The sequence below is a fragment of the Lichenostomus cassidix genome, chromosome Z (genome assembly GCF_008360975.1).
Source record: "Lichenostomus cassidix isolate B80296 chromosome Z, HeHo_3.0, whole genome shotgun sequence".
Classification (NCBI taxonomy): domain Eukaryota; kingdom Metazoa; phylum Chordata; class Aves; order Passeriformes; family Meliphagidae; genus Lichenostomus; species Lichenostomus cassidix.
This window is the reverse complement of record NC_139511.1, coordinates 36,634,930-36,653,808: the sequence shown is the minus strand read 5'-3', so window position 1 is coordinate 36,653,808 and position 18,879 is coordinate 36,634,930. Positions and strand designations below refer to the sequence as shown.

At 38.4% G+C, this 18,879-nt stretch overlaps 1 protein-coding gene across 3 annotated transcripts in view; it reads right to left on the bottom strand.

Moving 5' to 3' along the window:
* The window catches only part of PTCH1 (patched 1), a 68,200-nt gene that overhangs the window by 22,738 nt on the left and 26,583 nt on the right, over nucleotides 1–18,879 (bottom strand). For all 3 annotated transcript variants that reach the window (XR_014847054.1, XM_085043487.1, XM_085043488.1), the window contains 10 exons: nucleotides 17,598–17,796; nucleotides 16,828–16,949; nucleotides 15,389–15,536; nucleotides 14,442–14,573; nucleotides 13,984–14,139; nucleotides 13,257–13,355; nucleotides 11,823–11,948; nucleotides 4,273–4,391; nucleotides 1,943–2,342; nucleotides 1,139–1,448 (listed from right to left, as the gene is read on the bottom strand). Coding sequence is in view for 2 of the 3 variants with exons in the window: in XM_085043487.1 (XP_084899613.1) it covers nucleotides 1,139–1,448; nucleotides 1,943–2,342; nucleotides 4,273–4,391; nucleotides 11,823–11,948; nucleotides 13,257–13,355; nucleotides 13,984–14,139; nucleotides 14,442–14,573; nucleotides 15,389–15,536; nucleotides 16,828–16,949; nucleotides 17,598–17,796 (1,811 nt within the window). In the remaining variant the exon portion in view is untranslated. The remainder of the gene's footprint in view (nucleotides 1–1,138; nucleotides 1,449–1,942; nucleotides 2,343–4,272; nucleotides 4,392–11,822; nucleotides 11,949–13,256; nucleotides 13,356–13,983; nucleotides 14,140–14,441; nucleotides 14,574–15,388; nucleotides 15,537–16,827; nucleotides 16,950–17,597; nucleotides 17,797–18,879) is intronic.

The window sequence follows — 18,879 nt, the reverse complement described above, 5'->3', positions numbered from 1 at the left end:
TATGTGAGCAAAATATTTTAAATAAAACTTCCAGTAAGTAGACTGCAATGAATGGATCCAATGTATTTAAAAACCATTAAAAACCCTCACAGCTAGTAGCTGAAATACTGCTTTGCATTATTTAGCAATGCATTAAATACATGGGAAACTTGCTCATTTTGTGTAGATTTGTCACTTACATGCATCTGCTTTCCTAATATTGCTCAATATATTTTCAGAAGGAATAAAATACAACAGTTTGTGACAGTTACCTACATTTTCTCTTAAGAATCACTGGCTGCTGTGGTCATCTGTACACAGCTAAGTTTAAAATTTACAGTCTCACTAGGTTAGCACAATTTATTTTTCCTGTGGCAAAAGCTTCCTAGAGGTTTTCCCAACAGAAAGACATAGGTAGGACCAAAGTAATCCTGGGCAAGGTATGTTTGCTGTAAAATTTGCTGAGAGGTAAAAGTACTTCTAATTTTAAATACAAACCAATTATTTGTCAACAGGTGCAATTACAGTGTCTTCAATATCTTTAATTACTTGACTTCAATATAACTATCATCGTAGAACTTGAAAGGCCATGCATTCTCTTGTCTTTCCCCACACTGTTACACTTCAGCACAGAAAAGCAGCACCACAGGAAGGGTGAGGGTAGTTGATTGGAAACCTAGAATATGCAGTAAGTTCCCAACCCAATAAAACATATAAGCCACACTGAATTTTCTTCATGCCAGCAGTCCCAGTTGAAACCAACAAGATCATTCAAGAGCTGAAAGTGTCAGGATACATCACTGGACAGGGAATTTTCATTTGCTGCTCTGAAAAAACACTCAGCACTATTGCCCACTGTCTATTCCTCAAGACAGTGGGCAATATTTGGCCACAATGTGTAATGCCTCATCAGCTGCTTAGACATAAATGGCATGGACATAACCACCTAAAGTTTCAAAACTATCTTACTGGGGAGTAAACAAAGAATTTAAGTGACAAAGAGTGAGTCTACCTGTGCGTTCGAAGCAGTACCTAGGCATTCTCTATCCTGCTCACAGAGTCTTTAATTGTGTGACAGTATTTGAAGAAGAAAGCAATACCAATGTGAATAATTGTTCTTTCTGCCAAATTAGGAAAAGTTTGTGTAATGCTCTCTTACCTTGCAGCCAGTCTCTAAAGTAGTGCAACCACATTTTGGGGAGCTGCCTATCCTCTTCCAACAGAACATACGTCACATTGCTGAAACTTCTGTGAAGTTCATAAAGTAAGTGCTGGACATTTGGATAGTCTGCTTTCTGTGTCACAATATACATGTTGTAGAATGAAAAGTATTTGAACTGTGCAGCAATGAAGTCATATTCCCGTGTTTCTCGTGGTACAATGTCTGTGAGATCTAGTCCATCTCTCACCCGGGTAGTTCCATAAAGGCTGAGCCCAAGTAAACCCAGAAAAAGAAAAATGACCACAATCTGCAATGGAAAACAGAAAAGTATTTGGTTTTAGGTTTCTAAAGGAGCTAATAATTCATGATGTCATACTACAGAGCCAAATTTAAAATTAACATCCATCAGTACTTTCAAAATTTGTTTTTCTGGGGTTTTTTTCATGGATATACATACTACAAGACTAAGCTCATTTGCTCTTCCTTGAAGGGGCTCGGCATTGTGGATGAGAAATTTATATTGTAGTGAAGTTTAAAACTGACTTTAATTTCACTATTCACAAGCTCATATTATTAAAAGTCACCAGAACCCTCACTTGTAACCTGCATTTGAAGTATGTCTCTACAGCACTTGCAAGATAAAACTTTTATAGTAAGAAATCAGCTGTAAAATTATTAAAAACTGTTATTCCACAAGGGCTGTATTTATTCCTTGTATTTAATATGACTGCTGGGATAATTTTATTACTGGGCAAGGTAGAAGCCTGATTTTGAAAAACAGGTAAATAGTTCACCAATTACCTTAGCTTTTGGTTTTAGGAGGAACGGAGCATAATGCTTTTCTGCAAAAGATGAGAGTGTCCACTTCGTACAGGGTTGCTCAAGGCAGTGTATACTGGAGTCTGAGAATTGCGAAAGTAAATCCCTCGTCGAGCTTGTGCTTTCTGGGCTCTGGCAGCTCAGGTTGTCCTGTGTCACTGTCACTGGCTGCACAGATATTTCTGAGCGAGGCTCTGCTGTGGTGTAGTACACCTGTGTGTGAGGATCATATTCTGTGCGCAACTGCACTGTGGACTGCATTGTAATCTGAGTTTCATGTGCAAAACTGTGGCTGCTGTAGGGAGGTGGAGGACTGTAGCAAGTATTGTCATTTTCTGCATACACTTGAGGCTCAACCTGAATCACTCTAGTGACACATGGACTGTAAGAGAAGAGAAAATCATCTGATCACATTTAGACAGATCTGTGTTTTAATCAGGCCGGATAGGATAACATGCTTTCATCCGAGATTGCTTCTACTTCCATTAGACGGTTTACGCTAATTATGTGTAACGCTTAGATGTTAATTTCATTCTGTGCCTTTAGGAAACATTTCTCAGACATGGTTCATAATGTAGGCCCCTGACAATAAGTGCACATTTCTTGTCCTCTGGAAAGAAGGAAACAGCACCTCTCTGAAGACATTGACATGTACACACATCACTCCATAAATTACACATGCTCATCAGGTAGCTTTACACAACCTGAACGCACAGTAAGTCTGTGAGTGTGCATGTCTGTACCCATGCTGAGAATTAAGATATTCAGATCAAGAGGCAAACACATGACGTAGTTAGTTCTTCTGTTTAGAACAACTGAAATAACTGTTAGATAATATTTGGGCCTTTTGGATAAGATCTCAGACTTTTGGGAGGAAGGCTGAAACCACTTGCCATACACTGACTGAGTATTTTATAAATCAAGAAAACATTAAAGTATTCATGAAAGGATTCATTCCTAAGAAGGATGGGCAATATGAGGAGACAAAATCACAGAAATAATTGAAGTATTCCCTTTATTTTAGTCTATGCAAGACCCTAACAAATACCTAGTTAATATAAAGAAATTGTAATTAGAGACAAGCCCATTCCTGTACATGAGAAATGACAAATGGATGATAGTAAACACTATAAGATACTTTTCACCAAGTGGACAAATCCTACAAAAACAAGTGGAATTCAGAATGTTGCCTACCTAATCAAAGCAAGCTCTCACTAACTGCATTTCTTCACATGCAAATGGACTGAATTCTGATACACATTTGGTGCAACTTTAGATGAGGGAACAAATGGAAAGTCAAAGGTCTGAGTGCCCTGTATTTCCAAAAATCAGGGCTCCAAGACTCTAATACATTAGGCTGTGCTCTGAAGCTAAGACTGCATAAGAAATAGCTTGGGATCAACTCCTCTGTTCTAACCATTCCCTCAGAAAAAAATTTAGAAAAGTGCTTTCTTCCTTTGACATTAAAATATCAAGCTATCAGCTCCTGGATGTGTATAAAAGGCTAAGATGACCCAAGGCAGATTTTCGACCTCCTGGTTATGACAGTATGTGTGTAGAAATGTAGCTCATCTTCTTCACTGCAGTCAAATTCTAGGTTGTGGCTCTGGTGACAATGAGGGACTCCTCCTAGGCCCATTCTAGGCTCAGAGCTGGCTGTGTATCAGGTGAGAGCACATTTGTACACACTTTAGAGCGGCAGTATTACCATTCTGTATTACTACTGCAGCCATAACAGACACTTTATCAAACATTATCCTGTCATGGTAGTGACCATTCCTTATAGTTCTATGAAAAACTCAGCTAAGGGGAAGTAATTTTACAGTTTATTTTTTTAGGTTCATTTTTTAGGTTAATAAAAATTAACACATAATGATTTACTTCAAGTCAGGCTTCTGAGTATCCCGAGTTACGTACAGCTTTCCAAGGATTAGCCACTGGACACCTTGCAGTATCTCATAACATTCTAAAAATACTTCAACATATTCCTAAATCATGGATCTTCCATCTGCTTTCAAAAAGTTGTTCTCTAACCGTCAAAGTGAACATATGTAGGAATGAAGGCAAAAGTGTGGGGGAAAGGGGATGTGGGGGAAGAAAGGCAGAGGGAGACACATGTATTTTAGTTTTTCCCTTCAGGCAGGTAAAAAACAAGATGGAAAATGTACGCCAGTCAATAGCAATGAAATCATAACAATAACATGCTGACCCCACTTTAATGAAGAACTCCCACTCCTGACAAGGAATGGAAGTACTGATTGGTGACCACAAAAAGGACACATCTAATACATCAATCTACGGCTCACCCTCACCTTGTAAAACAGCAAAATATGTCCAGTCTCCTGTCTTCCCGACGATAAAGATCCATGCTCAGGATGGCAGGGAAAATCAGCAGAACCATGGCAAAGTTGAATACCACCACAACTGCTGCCTAGAGACAATCACAGGGTAAGTGATGTTGCTAAACTTCATGTAGGGCATTAGCTTTACAAATCATAAAAATCCTTTTCAATTCTCATCCCCATTTACCATTACAACCCATTTGATGCTTTCAAGCTTTTGCCTGAGCAGACTGAGAGATATATTTTTACATTCCCATTTCATTATGATAGGTCTGTTGCAGCGAACTAAGTTATTCTAATACTAAACTTTGTATTGTTTTAATACGTCTGTGCCTGGATATGTGGTGATTTTTTTTAAAGTGGAAAAACAGAGTCCGTTGACCCAGTAATCATATTTTCACATGAAATTCTGACATATTTAGAGTCTCAAGGAAAAATAAAATGAAAGCAAACCAGAAATCAGAACTGAAATTCTTACATTTATGTGATGTCTAGCAATTTATGCATCGCAATGATATTAAAGCCTGTTATTAAATCAGAAATGAAGATTTTAGTAAATTTTAAAGAAACAGACCTATTTAGTAAAATACTATCCACTTGATGTTCTTACTTAAAAGTTTAGCCAAAAAAAGAGCAACATTTTGAATTTATCAGAGATTATTTTTAAAAGAGAATCAAAGTTAAACCAACACCACATAGCAAATACATGTATTAATATGCTTGCATTTAACAGAGCTTGATTTATGAGCCAGTCTACCAAAATGAGTCTTAAATTGGAACAAGAATACTTGGTTTAATTTGTAAAGCAAGTATCACATAATGAAAAAAAAAATCTCCCCACCCACCCCCTTTCAAACCATACTCCAAACCCTTTCCCACACAGAGATTCCCAGAGAATTTCCATAAACATATGTGGTGCAGCATCTATCATTATTATTGATAGCATTTATTTGTAATGCAGAATTGTTAGGAGCACTAGCCATCACAAAGGGAAAGCTGGGCACTGGGAACTGGAAGACAGTTGTAAGGGTAGGAGAGACACTGGGAAAAAAATGGTTCAGCCACCAATTGGTGAAAAAACAACCCTTGAAACCCTTACGTTTTACCCACTAGGTAAGAAGTAGCCATCTCAATAGTAGCTCAGTTTCATGTTAAAGTAATCCATATATAAACTATCAAGTACCTCCACCTGTAACTTCTGAAACAATGACTGCTTGGGTTAAAAAAGTCTTAAAGAACTAAAGTTGGGCTACAAAAATGACTCAATAAAAATGTGATCCCTTTTTTTCCCAAAAGAAATGAATGGCTTCTTTTGATCTTGAGAGATCAGACTCTCAAAACCGGCAGTACAAATGATGTGATATCCAAAACCCATGTTTTAAAAATTCTTGAGTTACTTTTCAATTAAATGACACAAATTGCTTACATTTATCGGTGAAAATCAAAGCAATAACACGCTGTAAGATTTTTACCATTTTGAAGCTGTCAGAGTAAAATAAAAAATGTGGATATTGTTTTCACTGTTCTGAAAATGACAGAACCAACTAGTTAAGTAAATATTTTCTAGCAATTTAAATCATAAATATATTGCATACAAAAGTGGGTTTTATTGCTGTTTCCCTTTTCTGGTCTCCAGCCTGCCTGAAGTAAGATTTTAGTCATGCTGGTTGTCTGTAGACATGGCTACTAAAACAGAATTTACCTGGTACTTGAAGCCAAATTAGTATTTAGCCATCTTTGAGAGAAAAGATCCAATGACTATTTAATGATTTATAAATATTCACACAGAAAGGTATGCAAGGTCATAGCCAAGACTTTAAAAGTAAGTGATTTGCTTTTGATCCTCTCTAGAATTAATTCAATCTGTCAGAAAAACAAATGGCTGGTGTTGAAAGAAAGGTGTTTGTTGGACCTCGTTCTTACAACTGCTTTTTGTACTGGTGCTAAACCAAAAAAAGTTTGAATCACCCATATAACATGAATAATTAGTTGTGCCTAACCAAGATCTTGTATCAAGGATCAGCTAAGATTTACTGAGATTTGGAAAAAAAGCTGAGGTCTGACTCAATAAATCTTACTCCTCTCAGCATGGCTGAAAAACTAACAGAAGTCCTCTGTTTTTGCTCTATAAACTGAAAATACTTCACGCCATATCAGTTCCCTCTGTAGACACCAACATCCTTGACTCTCCAATATTACTCAGTCTGAAAACCAATACTTAACTGTGTGGCAGAGATGCCATTAAAGTTAATTATATGGACATTTGATTTTTTTTAGGAAGCATCAAAACTAACCCAACAACACACAGCAAATCTGCCAACTTACATGGAATCTCCTTTTCAAACAACTAGATTTTCCACTGTGCCATCCCGGTGTTGATGAACTAACCACCCAGCAAGTAAAATATTTCAAAGCAACCTCTGTTCTGATTTGAATTTAAGTAAGATTCCTAGAGCTTAATATTGCACTTCCTATATATTAAATACAGGAAATGTTGTTCTTGTAAGAATTGTTGTCCCATCAAAAAAAACTCATCCTGTGACTTGATTAGGAAAGGGAAGAAAGAATTGCTGAGGAGTGACTCAGTCTGTGACCTGATGCATCTGCCACTGCTTCCCTCCCAATGCCGTTCATACACACAGCTTTGTGGAAAGGGAATATATGAGAACTGAGACCGTGACAACAGGCACAATCTGTAAAAGCAACAGGGAACTGTGGCAGCAGAGCTTCCACAGTACAGGCAGCACCTGGGCTGAAAGCATACTTAGGATTTCTGGGAACAGGTCATCTTCTCTCACACCTTCAGTGACCAGTGGTCAAATGGGAGAGGAAAAGGCCTCAGACCTTGTCCTTGGGAAATCAACAAAGGTATGATTAGTCTAGAAGGAATAAAATGGGACCTACTGAAGGCTGTAAAATGAAGGCATTCAGCAAAATGAGATCAGAGAGTGGTAAAAAAATTCCATTAATCAGAAAAAAAAATGTTGGTCACTTCCTGAAAAACGCGCTACGGTTTTTGCATCTTTTCATAATGCACAGCCTAAAAATATTATTGCTGCTGCAACTGTTAACAGAGACAGAAGAATGGCAGTCTGTGCTGGAGACAGCAAGGGAGCAGGGAGCCAGGCTGGTAGGTATGTGCTGGGGCCCCGCTGAAGTATGTGCTGCTATGTGCCATTCCTGGCAGCCCACCCAAGGAGACCGGGTGTGCTGTATAGCCAGAGGTGATGAACAGATGAGGAGGTCTGTTAGGGAAACTTCCACCCTACTGTTCTCTGTCTGCAGTTCCCTCCTGACATGGTACAGGCTCAGATCCTTGCCCCCCGCCCTCTTTTCCCTTAGGCTTCAATTTTGCTTGATAAATTCTCATGTCAGGGGCAGGGAAAGGTAAATGATGTGGATAAAGGTGGGGGACAAACCACTTCAGCAGAGTAAGATAATGGAATAAGCTTAAAAACATACATTCTTTCTCTCCAGAAACTTGCCACTGTCACGTGGTAATGGACTTCTACATTTAGGAAAAAAACTTGTCATTATTACGGTGAGAGAAAAAGTTACTGCTAATACTTATTGGGAGAAGTTCCACCCCAGCTCATTAGTGGATGCACACTATTCCTGTGCTGTTAGGGAAGGAAGTTTCTGACACAAGAAAGAAAAGTTTGACAATTTTTTTTACCTTGTCTTTCCTGGGCAGAATATACTGTGTGACAGTGTCTGAATAATCTGTCTTAGGAAATAATAGAGCCCAGAGGTAGTTACACTCAGCCTTGCCTTCATTCATACTCAAAATGAAGGGCTATGTTTAAGACATTCCTACTGTAAACTTCGAAACTTTCAGTGGATTTCTCTGATAACCTCTTCCTTCACCACAACTTAAAGAAATTAAACACATCTGAAAATTCAGGACTTACTTCTTCAAAGTCCTGAGTACTTTTACAGAATGACTCTTGTGACTGAGTATTTGGGTCATATTCAGCAATCTCAAAGCCCTAAAACTGCTTAAATAGGGGACTAATAAGATCAACAAATGAAAAAAAATAGAATAGTCCCTACTTGTGCATGCAATTAACTTTAAAGATTTCACTTTGAAAAGAACTAAATTCAAGTTTTTACATTTTGGAAGGAGCTAACCCTAGCAAATTCCTAAGACAGCATCAGACTTGCAGTGTTTGAGTTCCATAAAGTAAATGAACAACTCATCAATGAACTGCTTTAGCTGGCAGAAGATCACAGAAGCTGAGACAGGAGAAGGCACTGATGTACAAAACCTGGGTTTCTAAGTAGGAGTTTGGCTTGCAGATGCAGGAAACCATTTATTGTCCCACAGCAGCCAGGTTATTTCACCAATACTCAGCCTCAAATTATGGAAAGGTTGACAATTAGCCTGTAATGTCTTAAGAAAACCAAATGAAGAGCAAAACAAGGTCAAGAGCAATCCTTTTTTTTTAAGTCCCTTAGTTAAAAATTCACTATCTAGATATGATGGTAGTATCTGTTAAAAGCAAATGCAGCAGTATTTCATTGCTTTTAAAGTTTTGCTAGCAGACCATCAAAGACAGCAAGGACTTCTTGTTTAAACAAGTCTGAGTAAGAGGGAGAGAGAGGAAGGAGACTGTAAATAAAGAAATCCATATACAAATACAGACCACCCACCAAAACTGCCATGGTTCTCTGATTTTGAGTACTATGATTAAATACCACCCGATTTTGATTTTATTGGTGAAGCTGGGCAGAGCAACTAATAGATGTTCCTTTCTAACAACAAAGAATTTCATTTTACTGGTTGCTAACTTATAAGCATATCAGTCATATATGCTGCTCTGACATCAATGAATACTCATTATAGGTTTCCCACTACCCCTTCTTTGCAAATGTTTCACCTCCTATATTCATATAAGGGGCTACTATGTTCCAGCAAAGACAAATTACCAAGTGAGAAAAGTTTGAGCAATTCACACATGAATTTCTGGACACTCATTTTGGTTCCTACACATAAATTCCATATTAATCACTGCCTTAAAAAAGACTTTGGTGTTTTTATTCAGAATAATATCAACATGTTCATACAATAATATGTTGAAATCTCACTGGAAACTTTTGTTTGTCATTTTGCTATGCAGACTCTGTTTTTAAACTTTCAGTGACTCTGTCTATAGCATGGCAGTAGGCAAAAATGAATTACTTTAGGAAAGGCATATATAAGTTAATTGATTACAGTATCAATTACAGCTGCGGTCTCCACATATATTCCAAAGGCAACCTGTCATGTTCTGATGTTGAAGAGTGAAAACAGAAAAAAAATAAAAGAGCAAAATCTGATGAGATAAGAGAGAACTAATATTAGTGGCTCACACTCAACAGCTCATCAGTGTGATCACAATGAAGCGGCCAATCTCGGTTGAGTACTTCTTTATGAAATGCATTTAGGCTGACATAACTGCTGTAAAGCACAGGAACTAGATGCTGATGACCTCCAGTACCCTGTTAGCTGCTGAAGGTACACGTTAAATGTTTGAAACTGGGCCCCAGATTTAGAAGACATAAATAACTTCTTCCAGGAGAAGAAGTGATTTACTACCAAAAGTATTTCACACATCTAGCTTAGTCTTTACCATGGGAACCTCATGAGGTTCAGCAAAGCCAAGTGCACAGTCCTGCACCTGCACTTGTACCTGATATCCCAGTACCAACCCAGGCTGTGCAAGAACAGCCCTGAGGAGAAGGACTTGGGGGTGCTGCTGGGTGAGAGGCTGGACATGACCCAGCAATGAGCACTCACAGCCCAGAGAGCCAAACGTGTCCTGGGCTGCATCCAAAGCAGTGTGAGCAGCAGGGCCAGGAGGGGATTCTGCCCCTCTGCTCTGCTCTGGTGAGACCCACCTGGAACACTGCATCCAGCTCTGGGGTCCCAGCACAGCAAGGACATTAACCTGTTGGAGTGAGTCCAGAGGAGGGACACCAAGATAATCAGAGAGATGGAGCACCTCTCCTGTGAGGAAAGGCTGAGAGAATTTGGATTGCTCATCCTGGAGAAGAGAAAGTTCTGGGGGGACCTTACAGTAGCCTCCTGGTATCTGAAATGGGGCTACAGGGAGGCTGGTGAGTGGCTTTTCACAAGGGCATGTCGTGACAACTCAAGGGGAATGGCTTCAAACTGAAAGAGGCTAGGTTTCTATTAGATATTAGGAAGAAGGGTTTTTTTAAATTTGCGTAGGAAAACACTGGAACAAGTTGCCCAGAGAAGTCTCATTGAAGATGTCCCCACTCAGGAGGTAGGGTAGGGGATGGGGTTGGGCTAGATGATCCTCAAAAGGTCTGTTACAACTCAAGCTATTCTGTGATTCTATAAATAAAACAATTCACTATCACATGATCAGTAAGGACTGACATCTAGGTTCTGGCAAATCAGCAGAGCTGAACACTGCTAACCATTCAAGACTAAATATCTAGGTTTAGTTGCCACCAGCATCTGCTAAACAACACAGAAAACCAATGAGGCCTTTACATTCTCTATATTCACTACCAAATTGCCTACTGAGAAGGAAATATAAACAAATTATTAATGTTTATTGGAAACATAACTGCAATCTAATGCAGTTTAATGCAGGCATACTTGGATCTCTGAGAACAGCAATAATTGCCACATGTATTAGGAAAAATTGCAGCCCTGCTTCCTCTGGGTAGCCAAAGACTCAATGAGAATAAAAATGATTGGAGAACCAGGCTAGGGAAGAAGAAAAATAACTATTGAAATAGTACAGTGCTCTACAGTGCTATAAATTGATTGTGTCAGGGGAGAAACTCCCAAAGCTTTCTTCAAAAAGTCTTCACTTTCAAAAGAAATCCTTCTCCAGTATCCTAAATATTTAATATTTCTGAAGGTATATTATCACAAACAAGTATAAGAAGACAGAGAAAGGGAAAGCAAGCGATGCATGGTTCAGCACATAAAATTCACATTTTCTCTCTAAGCATCTGGAACACAAAGTTCTTGAAGTTTTCTCCAAATTTGTTAAAATTACTGGCAGTAAGGCAGTAAACACTGCTGCATTAATTATTAATATTACCAATCACATGTGCTTCTGTTATTACACTTTAATTGTAGTTTTTAAGAGCAGTGAATTGGGCAAACACAAATGAAAGGACTAAATTGCTACTGAGGAACATTACACACTACACTGCAGTCTACTCCTTTTGACTTTAGAACTCCAACCTTTCTGGAAACTTGTTTCTGCTGAGTTACATATAGCTTGAGTTTTGCATTCCACCCAGCTGGGGTGGAGCAGGGTATTCTTTCACCTGCTAACAGGATGTGAGAGACTCCATGCATGAGAAAAGGGGGCAGGAGAGTCAAGGGCAGACAGCAGCTGTCACTACCCAGATCTTTGGTACACTGCAGTGATGTACTGGCTCAGCGAACCGCAGCAGCACCAAAATCAGGCTTCAGTGCTACCATTAACAAGTATCATCATCAGACTTCCACAATGCATAAGAGCTAACAAAACAGGATATAAACTTACTTGGAGTGAAAATGCTCTTAAAGCAGGAATAGGAATTAAGGCAGCCATAAAGAAAGCAGTAACATTGCTGATAGATGTAAGGGCTACACTTGCTCCTGTTCGCTTCAAACATTCACCTGTTCTGTCCTGCAAAACAAATGATGTATCTTAAAAGTTGAGTGAAATAAGGTGATGTCCTGCAAATGAAGGGGTCATCCTACGGATACAATACAGTAGCAGTGAAAAAGAATCACAATTAAATTCTGAATATAAATTTGCAGTTGAGCAGGAGAATAAACTATATACTAAGTCTGCTGTTCTGTAGGAACACAGATGATGCATGAAGCACTCAAGTTTTTTGAGGGTAGAAAACATTACTGGATCAGAACACAAAACTGAATGAGTATTGATGTTATATCAAATACATCTGCAGTTGAGAAGGATGTAATTTCTACAAGTGGAATCACTTGGTGTTCTCATTTTTTAGATGAAATAACCACGTATTAACAGGATAGAGGCATAACATAGCTACACATCTTGAAAAAATATGTAACAAAACAAACAAAAATCACATTGCAAAGTCTAGGGACCACACACAAAACCCACCAAGAAATCAAGATAAACACATGACCCTTTCCTAACTGGACAGGTTATTATGAAGCATACAGAGACTATAGTAGAGGTTGTACTGCCTGCAGGCAAAATCAGCTGGAGAGAGCACATGGAAGACTACTCATACAAAACAGAATCAGCAAATATATATACATTTAAATGGGATGTACTTTGGATATCAAACTTTGCACTGAGACTAAAAAAGACTAATAAAAATAAAGGAGCATAAAAGTGCTGACACCTTGGACTTCCTATCAGCAATATGTTATGCTTTGAAATGTCATGGGCAATTATAAACTTCAGAAAATAAAAACAAGAGAAAAATATAAAAAATAACTCAATTTTAGGGCCACAACAAATAAGTAAAGTAACCGCCTTCCCTCTCTTTCTTTCCCCCTTATCTCTTGTGTGTTCTTTCATTAAAATCATTCTATCATTTAATTATCATGATTCCTATTGGAGTTTGGTCCTAAATTTGCATTAACTTTCACTGAAATTTTGGGCAGAATTGGGATTATTGAAATTAGTCTTTAGGTAACAGCTTATAAATTAAAATTCCAAGACAAAAAAAACCCTAAGGCACTACCAAAACAAAAAATAAAATAAAACAAACAAACAAAAAACAAAACCAACATCAACAAAATACCAAGAATGTGAACATTCCAAAACATCCTAGGACCACATGTATTGCTATAATTTCCTACTTTGACCGAAATAAGAAGTTCTAGACCCCAGGGAAAAGCTATTCAGAAAAAAAATACTGATTTATTCTGGATATGGTAATCTGTTTCTACATGAAACTTTTTGTTTTATTTCCCCCCAAATCTCCCCTTTTGTCATTACCTCAAATGGAATTCTTTTATTCTGTCCTGTTTCACTAAATGCATGTGCCAGAAGGAAAACATCATCTACACCAACTCCAAGAGCAAGAAAAGGCAAAACCTTGGGGAAGAAACAAAACAAAACAAAACCCAAACAGGTCGTTTTATGATCTGCTATGCAGCTATCCATTAAATGGCTAATTAAAGCAACTTTTACATTACACTCTACACAAATCCAAGGGTAAAATGAAAATGAAAAGGATGCAATATAGGTATTAACTTTTATTCTGGAATATAGCTGAGGAACTTAAAGTATACCATTTACAGGTATAAATTCTCACCAGAAGTAATTAAGGTTTTGGATAGAGAAAGAATATCTGATAATAATTTAAGTTACATGAAAATATTTTCAGAATTTGAACATCCTGCTATAGTCAGATGTAAAAATAAATCTGCAGCTCCTGAGATACAACTGGATACCTCCACTTGTATTGGGACACAGAAAATCAAACAACACAGAATCTAGCAATTACACAGACTACATAATACCTGCTTTTTTTTTCTTCAATATCACTTGGCAGCATGATCATTTAATTTATCACAGCATAAGCTATGAGATAGGAAAATGGCACAAGTACAAACCTGGAGCCAAAATATTTTTTCAGGACTTTACTTCTCAAAGATTGACTTGCGTTCACTCATTAACAGAGCATTTGTTATTTAACAGCAGACTTGTGTCTTCTAAATACCTGAGTTGTGGCAGCATTAAAGGAAATTCCAATCAATGAGCACAGGCCCAATCCTGCAGCCACTGAGAGTGCAACCAACAAGACTCCTGCCAGTCCCACAGCACCCTGAGACTTGGCACAGTCCCACCGCAGCATCGTTAAACAGGCATAGGCAAGCTATAGAGACAAGCAGGGAGGGGAGTTTGGAGGGGAAAAAACAAAGTATTAGAATGGATCCTTCTCTAACAGCTGTCTCTCCCCACCCAACCAACAGATCCTTACATACATTTTTAATCAGAACAGACATGCCACAGAGGTTACAAAGCGGGACAGGTGAGAAGCCTGAGGTAAAGTTTACAAACTGTAGTTTTTATTTTAAATATTTGCAAAATGTTCTAGACTACTAACTGGTAACCATAAAGCAGATTTTTAAGCCTTGCCCTAGTACCAAAGAAAATTAAATAGATTTTATTTATTACCATTAGCAAGTAGCCACTAGCTACCCTGATAGCACTGACATCAGAAAATGACTTCAAGATGTCATCCAGGGTGGTCGTAGTAAAGGAGAGCACCTTCTGAGTAGAATTTTGTGCAACACTTTGATGAACAACCTATGAAAAGTAAAACTTTGTGTAAATAAAGATTTTTTTCTTTTATTTTAGTCATTTGGTCAAAAGAAGTCATTACTATCTTCTACAGCACACATCTGAAATCAACTCCTATTGTGTTAGCATTCCTGCTAAAGCTGTTGCTCTAGACAGACATTGCACTGATGCTACACAAAAGTGATTATTTTTGGCAAGCTGCTGATTATGAGACAGAATCTGCACACTTCAGGAAATCCTACTGCAAGCCCAGCTCATTACAAACATTTAACTTGAATCCCTTCCTGTAACGCCACGATGCAGTACCAGTTTTGCATCTAACCCCAGGCCAGCCATCTCTTTGCCCCTCCCCACCTGGCCATTTGCAGAGGTCAGAAATAGCACAGTGGAGGGCAGGGCTTGGGACACAGAGGCCAGGCATTGTCACACAGCCTCCCCACCTGGGCTGCTGCTGAGAGAGCAGCCCATGGCTGGCTAATGTTTTCCAGACACCTTTAGAATAACCACGCCAACCAAAAGCTTTAAAATTCCAATTAGCTCTTTGGTTTATTCTCAGACCCAACAAAGCAAAATTGTCCCAGACAGCAAAGAGTAAAACCTCCACAGGTTTTCATATGGGAATAACCAAGCAGCTTCTTACTGGGAAAAAAAACCAAAACCAACCAACAAATACTCAAAAGAACTCTTAAAAACGGGGAGGCAATGACTCAGTTCTGGTTTAAGCATCTTCCTTAAAGAAATACCATAAAAAGACTGTGACAGAAGGCAGTAGATGTTAGCAGGACTTCACAGTATAGTATCTAAGGTATTTTCAATTTTACCTCAACATACATCCTCTGCCAAGCTTCCAGAATTGCTGCTGCCTTATCCTCGTTCCAGTTGATATGTGAGACATATTCATACCCCTTGAAATGCTCATACATCTGCTTAGGGGTCATTAACTGAAACATGGTTTGCAAAGCCTGGGCACTGTGACATGGAAAGAAGAGAGAGGAGAAAGAGGCATAAACTGAGCATTTGCAGGAAAATATTTTCATGGCATGAAGTCCCAAATGCAATTCTAACAGGAGCTTGCTTGAGTTCTTGATTTTATAGGGCACATGCTTGTCTTAAAATTGAACAGAGTATAATTATTCTACTGTATATCTGGTGCAGCTGTACTGCTCCATGCAAGTATTGAGGCTAAATCTGGTTTCACTGAAGTTATTGACATTATTTTCAATAGGATCAGTTTCAGGAGAAAAGAATATAGCCCTACAATCTGTTGTAAAGATCATGCTTGATAAGACAGATTGCTGTGAGGATGTCACAGGAGCAGTTATTTCTACGAGGTCTTGTAAATGCAGTTGGCAAAATGTCATTTGAAGATCTTGGTCTTTTTCATCCCTTGGAGAGAAGTGGTAGTTTAATCTCCTCACGCCTAATAAGCTGTGTGGAGTACACAAGGGCAATCACCACCCATCCTGAATTTCTACATTATGCAGCTGTATCCAACAATTTCAGAAGCTCTCATTAACTAGAACAAACTATTTTATTTTTCACTAGAAGTACCTTATTTGGCTATTTATTAAGAAACTTATCAATGTACTGTGTGAACACTAAACAGGTTAAAAGTTCTCTGGAAGAATTGTTTCATTTTGTTTCGTATGGCCCACATTTTTCAGAACTGTTAAATTACAGTTTTGTTCCCCCCTCTAAAGTCCAGTGTTCCATGTCTTTGTTCAGAAGTCTGAAACAAAGGGGTTTGTTTTACCACTCAAAGCTGTATTAACAACACAGGGACATAAAAATAGACTATCCTCTGTATTGACCCTGAATAAAACATTCAGTGGATATTTTGGAATTCTGAGGGAAGTCAAATGAGTGAGCACATTACTCAACTTATTTTTTTTCCTTTTTCCTTTGATCATATTTCAAAACATGATCAAAGGTATTCAGTGCTTTACATACTGTTCAATGCTTTATACATACATTCTAAACAACAGAGCTACCACTAAGAGGCTTTCTTTCTGAGCAACGTACACTGTCATTCTGAGGTTAGAAGCAAGAAATGATGACACCACCTTAAGTTTAAAAAACTGCTTAAGTTTAAACAACTGTTTAAAGCACTCTTAAATTCTGCTTCCTTGAGATGTGTCACCCTAAAGTGAAATTTATAATACACATGAAGAGCAGTGGATTTTGCATCATCCTCCTACTGTGCCCCAAAAAATGAACTTTAACAAATCAAAATCGACATTTTCTTTAAATATTTTTTTACCTGACAAGTTTACCGGAACTATTCTTGACTGTACCACCTATAATCAGCTCCTCCTGCCAATGCATGTATTTTCTTGATAGTCCATAGCATCCACCACTCAAAACAAGGGCGACATCAAGAGGCTAGAAAAAATTATAAAGAAACAATTAATAAGTTTCATAACTTTAGACAAACTTATACCTTAAACTCATACCCTCAAACTAGAATCATGGATATTGAAGACCATCAGGGTAGCCTTCTAGAAGAAATGTGTTCAACAAATCAAGATGAAGAAATCACCCAGATGCTTGTTGACCAGAGGGCAATTTCTCCAAAGTCTGATCTGACTGATAAAGGGATATATAAATTCAAGGCCCAAGACTTTGAATTTGTCAAAAAATCAACTAAACTGGCAGTGCTTGAGGAAAGGCCTTGCTGCGTGGTCTGGGTGTGCAGCGGCAGCTGTGTTCCAGCAGTGGCTATTGTCTGTCTGAGGCACCAGTCTGCTGAAATGCCACATCACTGCCGTGCCACAGCCACACAGCAGTGACAACTGTACTTTCACTCTAAATGCACAGGATTAAGCACTGCATCACACAACGAGGCAAAATCCATGACTGTGAGCTAACAGCAGGTAGCAGGAACAGAAAAATGACAACATGCAAGAATACAAATTATATATGGCTTGGAAGAAAATGGTACTTTCTTCTATTCTGTTTGACCTTCCTCCCCACCCCTCCCCACCCCCCAGACTCCCTTGAAAAGACATGCACAAGGACAAGCAAACTTACTTTGGTGGAATTTTTATTGGGAGCTGTGATTGGGCAATCGGGATCAGCAGGATTCAGGCAGGGTCGATCCATATAACCATGACCAACCTCCGCTTTATTCAGCATTTCTTCCCAGCTCTCCACTTGGTAGTTTATTTTCTTTAACTCTTCCAAGAATTCTAAGGGGTCAAAGTTGATCCACTGCAAAGGAGGCTTCCCTCTGCAAGAGCAACCAGGAGAAAAAGACACATAGAAAAAAAGACAAAAGAAGTTCTGAAATAAACATACTTTAAAATTAATATTTGAACAAAGAACGGGGTTATTTTCTGTTACACGTTAAAACCTTTTCTGGTAAGGCTGTTTCATAAAATGTAAGCCATGTTTCAATTAGATTTGTTTATGTACTTTTCTTGCAGCCCAGTTGTAATTTTAACAAAAAAACTCAGTTCTTACAAAGTTATCGTATCTTAAAAATACTTTCACTTACAAAGAAAACAAAACAAATTATCAAGAACCTAAATAACAAAAAAGCAGCCAACTGCTGCTTCAAAGAGTTAGGGGGGAGGGGAGAGGAACAGAAGAGAGGAGGCTGAGGAAAGAAAGCCTTTCTCATAGTATCAGATTACTTCTTGCCAGTCTAATAATCATCTTGCAAATGTAATCAATCAATATAACTGATCTTTGTTTATCTATAACAATACTATGCTCCTTCAAATGCCCTGGCAGCTTGACTATCAACCATCAAGCCAGCCTGCTATCATGGCTGTCACCACTATCACTGTCACATCTCCCACCCCCCACTTCTGAATTTGTGATGTTGACAGACTAGAAAGGCTTTTGACTGCCTTATTCTGTGGTTCAAACCACACTGTATCTGCTTAACCAGGCTTAAGTCATTATTCCGAATCTCCCAACCAGAAAACACAAACCCCCTTATTTCCCCATCTAAAACTGTACACTAAAGGTTAGGAGATGGCCATTGCAAATTGCTTTTGCAGAGACATGCAAACCAGGACAGAAACAATAACTCAAATGCTAACTCTTGCATAATTAACAGAAAATTCCTGCACAGATTAACAATTAACTCTTTAAAGAATTAAGGGCATCTAATATCACACTTGTAAACTGTGAGAAACCACCCATAAAAGATACTATATGGTTTCTTTAATGATCTCTGAAGCAAAGGATTTGTTCTTTATTCCTTAGGAAGACTTGGAAATTACCCAAGACATTTTCTTAGGTTTAAAATTCCCACCCAATCAATGGTTTTGTATTTTATGGGGGGGGGTGGGGGGCGAGGGAG